Raw genomic sequence first — 17,744 nt, forward strand, 5'->3', positions numbered from 1 at the left:
AGGAGAATGGCTTGCCAAATCCTATCCGATGGAGGGACTAGATACTCACGATGAATTGGCCGAGAAGCGTGGAAAACCAATCGAAGATCTCATAACCATTCCCTTGGCGGACAGGAATCAAGAGCACACTGTTTGATAGGGTCGAACCTAGATCAAGTAACAAATGATCAGCTAACCTCCTTTTTATAAGAAAATACTGATGTCTTTGCCTGGACACCAGCAGATATGCCAGGCATCAATCCCTCGATGATGGTGCATCGGCTAAATGTAAACCCATGGCAACGACCCATCAAGCAGAAGAAGCAGAGTTTGGTATCCGAGCAGTAAAAAGTGATAGACGAGGAGGTAGACAAGCTACTTAAGGCAAGCTTCATCAAGGAGATGATCTATCTGAAATGGATCACGAATGTAGTCATGGTGAAGAAAGCGAATGGAAAATGATGTATCTGCATCGACTTCATCGACTTGAACAAAGTCTACCTAAAGGACAGCTATCCTCTATCAAGAATTGATCAGCTGATCGATGCCATGTTAGGCCACAAACTTTTATCCTTCATGGATGCCTTTTCTGGCTATAACTAAATTTGGATGACGCCTGAGAATAAGGATAAAATGACTTTTATTACTAATAGAGATCTTTTTTGTTATAGGATCATGTCTTTTGGTCTAAAAAATATAGGTGTAACTTATCAGCACCTCATAAATAAAATCTTCAAAGATCAAATCGGATGAAACATGGAGGTATACGTGGATGATATGCTCGTCAAAGATAAATCTATGAGGACCCACATCGATAATCTCAATGTAGCCTTCGACATCCTTCAGAGATACCAGATGAAGCTGAACCCGACAAAGTGCACTTTTGGAGTGTCCTCCAAAAAAATTCTCGACTTTATGATCTCTGGTCGAGGAATCAAAGCCAATTCAAAGAAGATCAGTGCTGTGCAGAAGATGACCCCTCCAAAGATGATCAAGGAAGTACAACATCTTATGGGAAAGATCACTGCCTTGAATCTGTTTGTTTCGAGATCGATCGAGCGGTGTCTGTCCTTCTTCCAAATCCTTAAGTAGTCAAAAAATTTTCAATGGACCGAAGAGTGTCAGAAGGCCTTCATTGATCTAAAAAACTACATCAGCTCTGCTTTATTACTCAACAAGCCTACCCTGGATGAAGAGTTATTCCTATATTTGGTGGTCTCGCCCGTCGTGATGAGTGCGGTGTTGGTCCAAGATTGAAACAAGGTTCAAAAGCCAATTTACTATATAAGTCGAACCTTGAGAGATGCGAAGACCCGATACTCCAAGGTGGAAAAGCTGACCTATGCCCTTTTGATCACCGCTCGAAAGTTGCACCCATACTTCCAAGCCCATTCTATTATCCTCTTAACGAATCAACTCATAAAAAGCATCCTTCGTCGATCAGATATGTTAGGGCGAATTGCAAAATGGGCAATAGAACTCTCCGAGTTTGATATCCAGTACTGGCCATGGCCATCAATTAAGGTACAGATTCTGACCGACTTCGTGGCCAAGTACACTATCCCGAATGAGTCAGATGAGCAGGAAGAGATCGATCCCCAAGTGCAAACTCATGAAAATCCTCTCGAGATAGGCCCTGATGCCTGGGTGTTATATGTGGATGGATCCTCCCATCTGGCTAGATCGAGGGCAGGATTGATTCTTTCAGACCCGAAAGGCACTACTATCGAGTACGCCTTGTGCTTTGAATTTCCAGCAACAAATAATAAAATTGAATTTAAAGCCTTGGTGGTAGGCCTTAGAATCACTGAAGAGTTGGGGATTCAAGATCTGAATGCCCGCGGTGACTCCCAGCTAGTCATTGGACATATCCAAGGCAATTTGAGGTCTGTGAGGAGAACATGATGAAGTACCTCCAGAGGATCAAAGATTTGGTGTCCAAGTTTAGGAGTTTCAAAATTCAATAAATCTCCAGATCAGAGAACACTCGCACCAACCTGTTGTCTAAGTTGTCGATGTCGGCACTGTTCGAGTTATCGAGAACAGCCCTCTTCGAGGTATTGGGCAAACCATGCATAGAGGAGCTAGCAACAGTCATGCAAGTGAATGAAAAACCCTGCTAGATGGACCTGTTAATCAATTATCTCAGAGATGGGACTCTGCCAGTAGATCGAAAGGAAGCTCGAAGAATAAGATACCAGTCACCTCCATATCTTCTTCATGAAGGGAGGCTATATAAAAGGTCCTTTTCCCTGTCCCTCCTCAAATGCTTGCGGCCATCGAAGGCCAAATATGCACTAAGGAAGATACACGAAGGCATTTGCGAAAGTCATATTGGCAAAAGGGCGCTGGCTTACAAATTTTTTCGGCAGGGCTACTACTGGCCGACCGTGCGAAGGATTTCGAGAACTATAGCCTACGATACAACAAATACCAAAAGAACTCCAACATACAATGATTGCCAGCGGTGTCGATCACTCCCATCTGCACCCCTTGGCTTTTTACGCAATAGGAGATAGATATCCTTGGCTCTTTTCTACACATGTCGGGTCAGTGCAAGTTTCTGATCGTCGCTGTAGATTATTTTATCAAGTGAATAGAAGTTGAACCATTAACCCGCATCACTAAAGTAAGAATAATAGACTTCATCTGAAAATTGATTATATACCAATTTGACCTACCTCAAGTGCTGATCACTAACAACGGACATCAGTTCACAGGAGCTCAATTTAAGAAGTTTTGCGAGGAGCATGGAATATCGTACCACTTTATCTCTGTCATCCATCCTCCAGCTAATGGTGAGGCTGAGGTAACAAATCACACTATCCTGCGAGGACTGAAAATAAGACTGGACAAAGCCAAAGGATCTTGGGCCGATGAAATCCATCATGTACTTTAGGCAAATGGGATGATGTCGAGGGTCCCCATAGGAGAAACTTCATTCAACTTGGTTTTTGGGATAGAAGCAATAATCTCCATTGAAATTGGGATCCCATCGGTGTGAGTTATGAACTTTGATGAGCCGACCATTCCAGAGAGGCTGTGCGCCAACCTAGATCTGTTTGAAAAAATTTAAGAAAAAGCATGCATCCGAATGGTGGCTTACCAGCATAAGGTCGCTTGGTATTGCAATACCAAAGTTTGGAATAAGATCTTTCGAGTCGGTCACCTAGTCCTGCGCAAGGCAAAAGCATCACAACCCGAAGAACGAGGCAAGCTATCCCCAAACTGGGAGAATCTATAATAGGTGGATGAAGTCATCAAATTGAGAACCTATCGACTAAAGCAACTGGATGGAATGGTGCTCCTCTGACCATGAAATTCAGAGAACCTCCAAATCTACTACTAGTAATGTATCACATGGCTCTCTCCAATGAAATTTCTTTATCTAAATATAGCAGTTTCTTGCCTGCTCATCAATTCACAGGAAATTGAAGACGGCCTCTGATCGTCCAGTCATTGAAGATAATAAGATGGCCTATGATCGGCTAGTCATTGAAGACAATAAGACGACCTCTGATCGTCAGTCATTGAAGACAATAAGATGGCCCTTGATCGATCAGTCATTAAAGATCTAAAGATGGCCTATGTTCAACCCAACTGAGAGAGCCTTTGATCGGCTTCATACAAGGCAACTCTTAATCAACTGGAGATACAAATTTCATATGAAATACACGGCAAGGTAAATTTGAGCTTACCCTTCAATTGATAATAAAAATTGTTACAAAGATGACATATCGGATACCCAAAAATAAAAAATAAAATAAACAACACAACAGAAGCTAGCACTGGTTCTACACCTCGCCAAAAGAAAGGCTCCCTTTTCTTTCATCAAGAAGAAGAAAATCAAGGCTTGGGTGCACCATTACCTCCCTCACATGGGCCCTGCAGTCCCCAAAGCAGTAGAAGTGTCTACGCTGATGACCTCTCCTCTGTGCATGGTAGAGACCTCAAAGGGAGCGCACGAGAAGGACAAAGAGGTGCTCTCATGCCCGACAATCGACGGCTATCGCTGCCCTTATCCTACCTCAAAAAAAGAGCTCGACTCGATCGAGGAGCGGGTGGGAAACTGGTGGCGGTGGGTAAAGGTCGCATCCGAATCACTTCAGTAGGCCACTGAGGAACTTGTGGAAGAGATCTCCTGGCAATGAAGACCGCAGGCTCCGTTCAGAGCAACTGTACTGTCTGGTGGCCATCCTTCTTGGAAGCATGTGCTCTACAGAAACACCATGAGAGACTGTCATTGAAGCCATGTCCACTTCGAACATGGCATCGGAATAATCCCTCAAGGCCGTGATCCGTACTTTTTCCAGGCAAGATGGCTATTCCAATACCTCCCAAGCTAAGCTAGAATCAACAAGGTGGCTCCCCTTCCTCAAACAACCAGCATCAGCCCTGATCGAAAGGGTGGGCTCCCCCATTCATAAAGAAGATGCCCGTCGTGTGCCCGCATAGGAGATCGCTCCATCGCACCATAGCACAAAAGAAGTGAATCTCCACTTTGAGATGGGGGGAGATCTCTCCTATAAAAAGAGGAGCCGAATTCAAGCACCCCGTAACTGGCCCTATTAAATCGCAGGACATGTTGGCTAGGGATTGGCCACGAGCATCGCCTCAACCAGCATACATTTAATTCGGACGAAAATGAAACGATCGAGCCACTTCATCTCCCCTCTCCTAGATTTTGAGGTGACGTGCATTCAATTCAGGTGCAGAGGCACGGGCACACCCCAAAGATCACACGCATGCTCCATCGATGGAATGGCTCTTCATCTTCTCGACCAGCGCACAGGATTACTCCCTTCATCCGACCAAAGCTCAGACTCAAGAGTAAGGGGCATGTGTTGGAGAAAATTCTATTCGGATGATGATGTGAAGAAGCCCTAGATCCAAGAAGCCTATGCCCAGTGAACTAAACTCTCTTACCGCCACCAACCCCTCATCGACTACCCTCACGATCGATTAGTTCTCGACCTCCGAAAGATCAGTCGGCGCCCAGCTATCTAAGCAGTCGAGAATTTGTCAGCTGACTTGGCCCCACCGGAGTAACCTTCGGCCAGGACTTTGCTTGCAAGTCTCGCCCCTGGCGGCCCAACTCGCCACCAGCTTCAACCGCTCCGATGTCAGATGGAAATCAGCACCAATAGGTATATTTATAACCATTCTGGTGTAATTAATATGATGAGAAAATTTACTGGATAGAAAAATTTGTTAAGGCCCGCCAAAATCATATTTACTACATTTTTAACTTTGTTAAGCATACACAAACAACGTGATAACTTGAGGAAGATGTTTACTTCTGAAGAATGGACAAATAGCAAGTAGGCAAAGGAGCAAGTGGGGAAAAGAGCAGCTCAAACTATTTTAATGCCTTCATTTTGGAATGGTATTGTTTATGCCCTCAAGGTGACCAGTCCTCTTATTTGTGTGCTTTGCTTAGTTGATGGTGAGAGAAGACCAGCTATGGGTAACATCTACAAAGCCATATATCAAGCTAAAAAAAGCCATTTCTACCTCATTCAAAGAAAATGAAGAAAGATATAGGAAGATTTTTGAAATAATTAATAAAAGGTGGGGTTGCCAACCTCATCGTCTTTTACATGCGGCTGGATATTTTTTAAATCCCAAATATCTCTATGAGAACCTTATAAGTGGGCAAGATGAAAAAATAATGGGTGATTTATACAAATGCATACAAAGGTTAGTTTCCAAACTTGGAGACACAAGATAAAATTATGGATGAATTGACAAAGAATAAGAAATATGAAGGAATGTTTAAGATTCCCATGGCTATTAGGCATAGAAAGACAAAGGCATTAGGTATACATAAAAACTTTAAAATACTAAATGTTATAATTTTATTATATTAGGAACTGATTGTGATATTTTTTTCAAACCAAAATTGTAATCTATTCTATTTGACAGTGGAATGGTGGTCATTATATGGATTTTCAACTCCAAGTTTGGAGCAATTTGCTATAAAAGTTCTTAGTCTTACATGTAGTTCTTAGGGATGTGAACGAAATTGAAGTGTCTTTGAACATGTAAGTTCTTGACAATGTGAATAAATTTGAAACTTAATCTTATATGATAATTCAGATATTCCACATAATATATAACATCTTATACATGAATTTGTTAGGTTCATAGCAAAAAAAAAAAAAAAAAGCTGGCACAAGATCCCTTGAGTAATTTGGTATATGTTAAATATAATTAAGCCTTACCATAGAGATACAACTTGCATGACACCCTTGATCCTAATTCTTTAAATGATATAGATGATAGTAATGGATGGTTGATTGGAAGAATTGAAGAAGAATGTGCTGAAGATATTATTGTACTTGATGATAGATATGATTTGATAGGGGGTGATGTTGCTAGAGCTTATGGAGTTGAGGAAGGAAGATTCATTATAAGAACAATAATGAATAGGCTAGTAAGAAGAGAAGCAAGTTCAAATTCAAGTTCAAGTTCAAGTGCTAGGACACAATAATTCTCTAATCAAAGAGAGGATGAAATACAAGAGGAAGATGATGAGAGTTACAAATTACTTGATGAAGATGATGTTACTTGTCCTATGCTTGATGAGATGAAGATTATATCTTTTGAAAATATCATGTCAACACTCAAATTGAGATATTTGATTTTGATGCTTTTGCTTTCTTGATATGTTGTGATGGAAATCATGTTATTATTATAGTTAATATAAATATATTTTTTTAATTTAAAATATTTTGATATCTCTTCAGCTTAATATCTTTAGATATTATTAAAATATATCTTAAAAAATTTAAATAATTTATAATTTTTAATAAATTTTTATTATAAATTTTATTTTAAAAATATATGCCTCATTTCGTTAAGGCACGCGTTTATGCCTTGTATGCCTCATTTCGTTAAGGCACGCGTTTATGCCTTGCACCTAATGCGCCAAGAGCCTTCAGCATCTAACTGCGTATGGGGCTTTTTAAAATACTGTGGGACCGTCAAAACTTTTTGCTTGATGCTATCAAACTGTTTGCCGGCTTCGATTGGCGGCCCTCTACCTGACAGGGTCATCTTGTCCTGCATCCTTGCCGGGCAGTTCAAGCACAACACAATGTATAGAGAGAAAGAGAGGAAGAGGGGAGGGGTTTTGATTTGTCCCGAGGATTTGTGGTCTATCCAACTGACAGGGACCCGTTAATAAGAGGATTTATTCCTTCTCGTTGCTTCCCAGATGAGCTTCATGAGAGGGGGATGCGGCAAATAAGGCAAGGATTCCCAGACGATTTTCTTTGATGCAGGCACCAGAGGATTTTTATCCTTTATTTGCCTTTAAATCTTCTATCTTATACTGTTGTTTCTTATTTTATATTTTGGTTTAGTTTAGTACCTAATGGTGTCTCCATGAATGAGACGACATCTTTATATTATTTTACTGGTCATTCATGAAAGCTTCATTATTTTACTTGAGTGATTTTTTAATGCATCGCAGAAGTTCATTTGATCACTGGCATAAGATTGCAGGAATTAGTGCACCAAGGACGGTTGTTGTTTAGTTTCATGCCCAGCATTTGTAGACCCAAACAACTATTCGTCCGAAAAATAACACAAATTAATTTTGCTCACTTTCCCCCAGAATGAAAATTTGAAACCAATTGCTGACCTGTACCAAAGCGAAAAAGAAATACTTCACTTACCTTTTTAGTAACAGCACCATCATGTTTGTATCAGCACCATCATGTTTGTATCAGGTGATGACTGACATAGTTCACTAGCTATCTTAAGCTAGAAATACTCTACAATAGCACTGCCACAAATCGTAGGCATATGTGCAAAATCTTCCTTCTCTCAAAAAAGAAATCTTACTTCTCTCAAAAAAAAAAAAAAATTTTAAAACCAGAACTGGATCGACAACCAAATAGTTATTGCTCACCCAATTTAACCTTAAAAATATGGATCAAAAAATTCTTCAGTTGACCTAACGCCCAACTAATTCAAACTTGCCGTGTATCCAACCCTACCTCACTTACCGAGAGATGAATTTTAGTGCCAGAGGAGTTTGAAGAATGAACTAGAGCCCAAATGCACGAGCAGAATATTGCCCATCAATCAAGCAGAATATTGCCCATCAATCAGAAAGGAGCTTGACGGCGCCTCTAGCGAAAACCAAAGATCGGCTAGCAAAATAGGTGGAATTATATGGCACAGGGCAATAGATAATTTTCACTTCACCCTGCAAGCCAGAATAACCAGGCACACTTGGCTCCTAGTGATCATTTTGCAGCACTTCCTTTTTAAGATTTAGCATTCATATTGACTCATCAAATCCAACATTCCCTTCCATCAATGATATCTAACCAAAAGACAAAAAAGAAAAAAAGGGGAAAAAAAAATCCCTAGGCTGCTCCGTTTAAACGTGACTGCCGGAGAATTTCCACCCTTCTGCACGAAGCCACTACCAGTCCAGAGCATCTAAAGAATTGGTGTAATGATGATGATGAAGCAGTTGCAGTGGCTTAACCTTCGACAGGATGCAGCCTTTCTGATAGAACCAGGTTGCAAATGGATTAGCTACTTGTGATCATCTTGGCCTTAGCTCACCAAATTACTTAATCAACATAGTTGGATAAGCAAATAACCCAAGCTGCCCTTCGAAATATGCACATGCAACGCAGCAGTAAACTAGGGAATGAACCTATAATTTAGCATAGCATGCAGAGCACGTCAATGATGTGCACGGACTACTCACATGACCACCAGCTTTCTGCTTTTTGATTGTGAAGGAAAGAACATTCTAATAGGTATATAATTAAAATTATGTATAAATTTATTACAAGGCAAAGAAAAAAAAAAACATCCTCGTCTTGCTGATTGATGTTCACGAGTATTATTTTTTTTTCTATAGATACAATACAATGGTCTGAGCATACCATGCCAGAGACCACAGAACAGGGTGATTCCATCTTCTACATTGACAATTACATAATAAAAAATAATATGACGGACATGACCATGCAGGAGAACTCTTGTAGTTACAGGGCTGCTATCTCTTTGATGACTTGAGATTTGTCCGCATCAAACTGTTCATCCTCTGCAAAATATGAGGATGATGCAAATGTCATAAGCTCCACTCCAAATAATTTCTAGTAGCAAAGCAAGTGAAGCTTGTACAGTGCTGCACTATAGGATTGATTCAACAAGAAACAACATGAAGATTTAACTTGAGAAAGGTCAACAATCATATATAACCCACAAGTGATGATATGAAATATACACTAAATATTGAGAAAAAAGCACATGGATTGCCCAAATAATCTGAGTAGCAGAAAAGACAGTAGCAGTGCCCAGAGGGGAGACTAGTCAAGGCAATACCTTTGTCTGTCTTAAAATCACCTAGAAGCCGAAGAAGCTTGTTCCTGTTTGTGACGAGTATGCTTACTATCTCCTGGGGCTTATTTTGATTAGCAGCAAATAGCTGCATTTTGAAATAAAGAATTCTTCATGATTAAGAAAACTCAAAAAAGAATGGCTGGTCTAGAAAACAAGGAAAGACACTAGCACTGCACCTTGAATACATGGAATGCCTCTATTTGGATATTCTTACTTGATTCCTGTGATTAAGAATCAAGCCAAATAATTGAGAATATGCTAATAATCATGTAATGCATGTGCAAACAAGCTAGAGCATCACACAAATTTCTGTACTTTATTCATTATCAATGAGTTAGAATTGGCACATAGACATGTAGATACCACATTGAGTATAATTTTCATGACAAGCCCTACATCACCTATATCAGGTCAGTCCAATCATTACTTGCTTAAATCACATTATGGTTTATGATGATTTTGTAAACCAGCAAAAAAGGAAAAAAACTAAGAAAAATTAATAGAAAGAATCACAACTTCCTATTGTCTGCACCCTTCTATCCCCCAATAGAGACCTTATTATGATTACACTGACAAGCATCTAAATAGTTGGCAGCAAAATCAAAGGTCTCAAAATTAAATCAATAAACATTCCCAAGAGACAATTCAACCTAAATTTACAACTCATAAAGCCTTTGATTTAAATGAAGGACCTCCATTTACAAGAAGTTTGGCGCATAGATACCAATAAAATCTTATTGATGAATTAATGAACAAATGTACTGTAAGAAAGGAAGTAATAAAATCTCATTGTTTTCTTAGCTCAGATGGTTGAGATTGCTCAACATTCTCGTTCATCCAACTGGTTGGAGACCTGCTAAGGCCTACTGTTTTTACCAAAAGACCTTTTGGGCACACTTCTTTAACAATTGACAATTTAATTCAACATTTTAAAGCTTTTTTACTTAAATATTTTTTCTTTAGCGTCCAAGGTAACACATCTCACACCCGAATTTGCATCCACGAGTCACTTGTGGAAACATATCACACAAGTTCTCTTCATATAGAAGCATGTATCTTTCCCTCACATTTACTTTTTCAAAGAAAGATCCCCTCATGACATGATAAGTTCATTCTGTTTCTATTCAAAGCATTTTTTGTTTTGAATATGTTCATTGTTCCATGCAACAAGAATTAAAGGTCTGAGTGTATCTATAAAGGGACTAACTGTATATAGAGTTGAAGAGTGCAGGTCAGCCAACAAATTATCGCTTGAAAGAGACGAGTGGCCCGGGACTTGTAAGAGAATTTGAGTTGACCATGATAGGAGGGCAGAAATTGGATATATTTAAACAAGGAGAGAATCTAACCTTCTGTTTATTTGTATTAATCAAAACTAATTTCCAAATTATGAGGAAGTGTCAAATTTATTGAGATTTGGAAGGAGACTGAACCCTTTAATTTGCATTAATTGAACTTAATTTCCCACAATATTCAGCAGAAGCCATAATTTATTGGGATTTGAGACCAGCTGAGATTACAAAGATCATTTTTTTTTTCTTTTGGGCATGTGTCTCGTCCAAAAGATGACTCCCCTTTGCCAAACATGGATTTGCTCATAGATGCAACAGATAGGCATGAGATGTTCTCATTTATGGATGGGTATGGTGGCTGCAAGACTTATAGACATCTAAAGCAAGACTCCATGGACCCCGCTGGTCCTCCCTTGGTTCCACCCTTGTACACACACTGAGAGTGGTCTTGACAGTGGTTAACTAGGCAATATATGGTCCATCTGCCTCATGGCCAACTGCCCATAGAAGTAGGAAAATAACATAATGTGAAGAACTAGGAAAATAACATAACCAATGAATCAGTAGCACATAATGTGAAGAACTAACAGAATTAACAGATCAGAAAATATTGCACAATAACTCAAAGAAGGCACAGGTTCTTTACCCTGAAAGTGAAAATGCACTAAGCAAAAACGCTAATTTTTGCACTGGTCTACTTCCTTGCATAATAAAGATGGGAATGGTGAGAGTAGTTTTGATGCCCCAAGATCTCATCGCTTCTGGTATCTCCAGACACAATAATTCTCTAAAAGTTATATCTCCCGACACAATAATTCTCTAAAAGTTATTTAAGGCATTTCAACAGAATTTCTCGAAGTCTACCACACTAGTTCTCTAAAACATCGATAATATAAGTTGGAGAAGCAACAAAGATCTTAAAGAGGGAAAATGCTTGGTTTTGAGAAAACTAGAAGCATTCAGCTGTGGTTACTAGTAGACTAACAAAATGCACATCAATAATTACAAGGGAAGGCAAGATATACCATACCCTGAGAAGATTCATTAGAATCATAAGATTGTCCTTTGAGCTAACATAGCGCATCATAACTGCAGAATTTGATCGATCCAGTAACATGTCTCCCAAAAGCTGAAAAAAAAAAAGCTCAGACTTTAAAAAGATATTGCTTTGAGATGCTCTAATACATAAAAACCATGAAACGTCCCATCCAAACCATATAAATACCTTCTTAAAGCATTATTAAAAATTTCATTATAATTTCATTAGAGAAAACAGAAACCACAACATCAACCTATAGTTAAATAGGTAATGCAGTATTTAATAATGTATTGATCATTATACGAAATTTTTGGTGTGCTATGAATCTCTCATGAGTCATTATTGGGGGAGCATATATGAAGTGTGTAAAAAAATTTCCTAAGGTGCACTAAGTATTGAGAATAAGATTTGAAAATACTTGTTCATACTTCTTGATATACATTATCAGTAAGTCTTTATGATAATCAAAATCATGAACATCAAACTAATTATACCTTGATAGCTTGCCTTCTAGTTATGTAATTGGGAGACTCCAGAAGCTTTGAGTTAAATTCATTGAAAAACTGAAAGAACAAGAAATGGTCCGAAATAAGTAAATAACCACTAACAATCTGACAATAATAAGAGCAGAAAAAGATCAAAAGCAACTACAATATAAATAGTCTGAGTTAAAAATAAAGTGCAAATTCTGACAAAACTAAAAGCTTTCAGTTTCATGAATGCTTACCTGACTGCTAGTGTTTAGGATCAATTTAGTATCTTATCAAGCAGAAATTTACTTAATATTTGGTTGAAAACATGCATGCGATGGATCAATCATAATCACAAGTCAACCAGTGATAAGTCAAGGATCTAGATCATGCGCAAATTTCCTATTATGATGATGCAAATCCTCATCCAACTTCTATGAGTGTCAATAGAACATACTGGAGCATCAAAGTTATCTGACAGTCCAGATTTAATCATACATAAGTTTGTATTTGTTTTAGATATGTCATATTAGATTACTTGGACCTTAAATTACATGGCATACTAGTTACTTGGGTCTCAAGGTATATATCTTTTAATATATTACACCGCTTGGTACCTAAGTTTCTATTTTATTTGGGCAGCCAAGTTTCTATTTTTATTTCATTCAGTTACCTAGGGCTGAAGCCATGTGGGTATGTAGTGCATAGGATAGTGAAAGGATGGTCATGAGTTGCATATACGAGTATGCACTGTCAAGAAAGAAAGTGGTTTCTTTCCTCTTATCCCTCTCTCAAGCGTTGTCAAGAAAGAAAGTGGTTTCTTCCCTCTTGTCCCTCTCTCCCCTATCCCTCTCTCTTGTATCCCTCTCACTTGTATCCTTTCTCTCTATTGTATTATTTTCTCTCTTTCATCTTTATTTCAGTGACTTTCCTCATGTGCTAAGCCCATCTATTGGTAAGCAATCCATCCCCTAGGTGCTCTATGTTAGTTTGGACTTTGGTATCAAAGCTAAAGGCTCCTAGCTTGTTTTTCCTTTCTTTGGTCTTCTCTCTATTTTCTTTTTCCCTTTCCCTTCCATCATGACGCCTTCTATAAACATGTCAAATATGTGAAGGTGTTTGGGCAAATGCATTATGATTTGACATCTACCAGACATGATTTAGCATCAATAAAGGCTTTGTTGCAAGTAACTGAAGTAACCCAAGGTGATAGGCAATGCATAAATGTGGTTTTATCATCTCGAATCCTCAATCATCAGTTTTCCATGCAGTTTAAGCTCTATGAGCATCCAACCAAGGTTCCCCTATACTTGCAAAGAGTCTATGCAAGGAGATAAAGGGTCCACAAAAAGACTACAAAATGCCTACCTGATTAAGTTGGTACAAACAGGTTTCTCATACCTAGAACAGCCAAAGATTTGAACATTCAAACAAGCAAACTGGTTTCCAATTTCACATATAAGTTGAAATTTAATTGCATGGCATTTTCTTTGGAACAAGGCAAATAACCTTAATGCGCTCATAATTAACTTGATTAATAGCATTTTGAACAGCAAGATAATTATAACAAGTCACCTTGAGAAAAAAATAGACATTTTTTTGATAAAAGGGAGGGGTTTACCCACAGCCCTCACCAACACGTAGTTGTAAGCAAAATTTGAACCAAGGTCAATAAGTAATAGAGCCCACTGACTTTACCAACTGCACTAATTGTTACCCACGAGATTAATATCCATACCTGCCAAAATGTCCAAGTGGCACTAAAGCATTTCAGGAGATGAATATAGTCATCCTAAAATGCTTCAGCAGCACCTTGAAATGCTAAAAGGCACCAAACTATCAAAAGGAACCCTTCAACCATCTAAAGCCCATGTAGTATGTAAAGTCACTTAGATGTCTATTTATATGCTTAATAGGCCTCTCAGATTGTTAAGTCAACAGATGGTGATTTAGTGATTGGATTTGAAACTTAGATTTATTTAATTATTTCTCTAAAAGTTGACAAACAGTGTCTAATATATTCTTTTAACATGATCTAACATCTAGATTAAGTTTTTATTTAAGTTAGTATTTCTTCAACAAATACTGAGTAACCTATAATTTGTTGATTAAGTATATCTCAACATGCAAAGACAGGGAAGTGTATGCATTGTCAACCCATATCCAACCCTTTCTAAGTTTCTATCCTTACAAAGAATTGTTTTAGTCAGTGAACAGTATTAGTTTAATAATGCACACAAAAGGAAAAAAAAGAGGTGTCTGTGAAACCACTTTGACATACCATTCGTAAGATCACTGACTATAAATGTCATGATGTTCCAACAGAAACTTCAAGAAACTTTACGTCACATAAATCCATAATCACATATTCAAGAAACTTTCTGAGATGACCACTTATGCAATCTTTATTATCTTAAGCAATACAAAAGAAGTATGAAAGAGCACTGTATGAGGAAATTCTAAAAACATAAATGAATTACGTATGTGAAAAAGCATGACTTTTACCTAGCAATAGACAAGTCTCATATAAATATTAGGTACGTGAACAGGAAGAAAGTAGGATGGACTGTTTGCCTGAATACATCCAAACACTAATACCTCTTTCACAGCATGTGTTTCCACCAAACTTAACCTGGCATTACATTCTAATGTAGTCATTTCGACTATTTCTGAAAGTCAAGACCAATGCCTTTGAAAGAATGCATAGTCCTTGTCAGCAAATGAACAAGTTGTTTGCAAGCAGTTCAGTTCAGCTCAACATTCAGCTTGAACTTCGTCCTTTTAATAAATGAGTTGAACGCAAGCGAAGTTTTTGAGCTCAAAATACATATGAGCCAAACATGAGACAGAAGTAGCTTCCTTGCGTTTACATCAATATTGCTCTAAATATGTTTGCAAATATATAAACATACATATAAATACATGTATTATGAATCATTATTTAATCCTTTCCATTATTTGTTCTATTATATTAACTGTACTATCTATGTAATCAATGTGTTTGTTCCTAATATTAGAAGGTACAGTTGTCTTCTTCCCTATAATGAAAAAGTAATAGCCAAACAAGAAATAAACTAAAAACATACCAATTTATTAAGGACAGGCATACATATATATGAGAAGGAGAAAACTTTATGTAGGTTAAATCACCTCAGCCACTCAATTTTGATCTAATGGCTGAAATGAAGCTCATTCGTTTAACAAATAGAATGGTAATGCACAGCCAGCTCTAATCCTAATCATATTTCACATCTGTTGGCCCTTTCCTCACCTCTTTCCTCCTGGATGCATAGGGACAAACAGTTTTAGCTAAATTACATATACTCGGAAATGTCAAAACAAATGTTATATGTTTAGGTGTTTTAATAAGCATGCTATCATTCAAACTCATAAATTATCTTAAGGATACAATAACATGACATTTCGCAAAGTTTATTAAATATTTACAATCTTACATTAACCTTTAAAATGCATAAACAAGAAAACCTCACTTCTCACATCATTATGAAGGGTCAAACTAATTGTTAGAAGCTTCCAACTCAAACTGTAAAACTTGCAATATAAAATTTTAAAAACACTTCTAATGTCATTATGAAGTGCCTGAAACATATTTGACTCATGGAAACTCATTTGACATGGATTCTTCAAGTTGAACATGGCAGTCTCTGTAATACAGGCAGAAACCATCTGAACACCAAGCCTAAACTGACATCAAAACCTTGATTTGAATCAGTTTCCATAAGTTCCACATGAAGCAAATTATTGTATCTTACTCACAGTTCATGCAGCCATTTTCAGGTCAAAACTTACCATGAAAAGTATGTTTATTTTTCCTTTTGGTAGCAGAAACTCTTATGTATTGATTACTTTACTATGTACTTTCATTTTTAGGGCATGTTTTCATCTCTTTAAGTAAATGTGGCTTTATAGTTTTAATTTCTGATCATTTTTACATCCAATGATAAATTAACTGTTAGAAGCATTGCCTTAAAGATCAAACATGCAGTTTTTGCAATGTTCTGAAAAATTGAAAGAAACAAGAGTGCTTCTCTCATAATGTAGGAGAAAGGTGGCTTTTACTAAATGGATAATTCTGTGATTTTTGAGAGATTTTAGAATAGAAATGAGGAGAAAAGGCATGCATGCGGTAGATTATGCCCCTTAATAGTGGATTTGCAAGATTTAAGCTACATTTGTTCAATTTTAGCTTCAATCCTATAGGCATTTAGATGAAGTATATTTAATTCTAATCTGATCACTGTGACTGATAGGTAGTAAGTTATATGTTGGTAGTTAATACTTTATATGATGGCAATTATCATATCAAGTTCTTACTTTATATGCAAACTTAAACTTTAACAATACATAACTGCTAGACATTTAATAATTTATTTGTTATCGAATAATAGAACATTAGATAATTTTTTCTTAGCATCTTAATTTGTTTACAAAAGATTATATATTAATCATTTCATGCTTGCAGCTTAGAGGAAAAATCAAAATCACAAGTCCAAATGTTACAAACAATATAATACTCTTAAATTGTCAAAAAAATTTCTAGTTTGATTTATCTTAAATTTCATGTTTTTCCAAATCTTTCTGGCCAAAACCACAGAAACTGCCTAGACCAAAACTTAGCCAGGCCTGACTGAAACCAAAACAAAGTTCTAGACATTGGATACTGAGGTGCAAGCAATACGAGTGAGATTTTGGAGCCAACAGAATGGTCTTACACAGAAAAAAGTTGTAGCCAAACTATCAAAGGGAAGATTCATCATGCACGAGCCTAGATAGACCATTACATGCTTACAATACGAGATCCATAATGGTTTTCACAAATTACTAAAGAAGTATGTTCCATGAGTCCTAAACACAAAAACCATGGACTATATATAATAACTTAACATGGATGAGACTAAAACACCAAAACAGCAATTTAAAGGATATAGAGGCCAAGTAAGAAGGATTCAAAGAAATAATGAAATTGGTTATGACTCCATGCCTAAATGTATTCATGAAGAGCTAAATGGCCATATAAGGCCAAACTAGATGCCAAAACCCCAAGACGACTTTCCAATTAAAGATAAAAGAAGAAACTAGGAGCTCATAAAAAGCAACAGAAGATGAATAAAAGCTAAATTTAAATCAGGTTGTTTGACAAGCCAAGGAGGCTACAATCAACCAAAGGTGAACCAATGTATAATAATAATGTCTCAAGGACCACTACAAGATGGACGAAAGATAAAGGACTCAAGGCAGACCCTCAGATGGTGGTTGGAGGATGAAAGGTACCTGGAGAGTAAAGAATAGCTCAAAAAAAAAAAAAAGCTGCACTTCGCTCCAATATCAATATCTAGAATAAAATATGTGACAAACTCCTTTGAAACTGCACTTGAAAGCAAGCAAAGGGTGTTTCACTGCTTGACTATGTTTTCATGAGTTATCCCATATAACAAGAATCACATGGAATGATATGTTGGATTGTCAGTACGAAAACGAATTTGAAGTTGAAGTCCTCACCAAACTAATATATGAGACAACCTAATCTGTTACAAGGTGACTCCTCTACCAAAAATTTCACAATTGCAA

General features: G+C 37.4%; 1 protein-coding gene across 2 annotated transcripts in view; it reads right to left on the reverse strand.

Moving 5' to 3' along the window:
* Nucleotides 1-8,732: 8,732 nt before the first annotated feature.
* The window catches only part of LOC105056191 (putative MO25-like protein At5g47540), a 46,455-nt gene continuing 37,443 nt past the window's right edge, over nt 8,733-17,744 (reverse strand). Inside the window, exons 7-11 of one of the 2 annotated variants that reach the window (XM_073247440.1) lie at nt 12,180-12,248; nt 11,677-11,775; nt 9,531-9,575; nt 9,337-9,439; nt 8,733-9,055 (exon numbers count right to left, since the gene is read on the reverse strand). In XM_073247440.1, the coding sequence (XP_073103541.1) occupies nt 8,997-9,055; nt 9,337-9,439; nt 9,531-9,575; nt 11,677-11,775; nt 12,180-12,248 (375 nt within the window). In that variant the 3' untranslated portion in view covers nt 8,733-8,996. Of the gene's footprint in view, nt 9,145-9,336; nt 9,440-9,530; nt 9,576-11,676; nt 11,776-12,179; nt 12,249-17,744 lie in introns of both variants that reach the window. The other variant, XM_073247441.1, reaches the window with a different exon arrangement.

Source organism: Elaeis guineensis, chromosome 13, assembly GCF_000442705.2.
Source record: "Elaeis guineensis isolate ETL-2024a chromosome 13, EG11, whole genome shotgun sequence".
NCBI classification, from domain to species: domain Eukaryota; kingdom Viridiplantae; phylum Streptophyta; class Magnoliopsida; order Arecales; family Arecaceae; genus Elaeis; species Elaeis guineensis.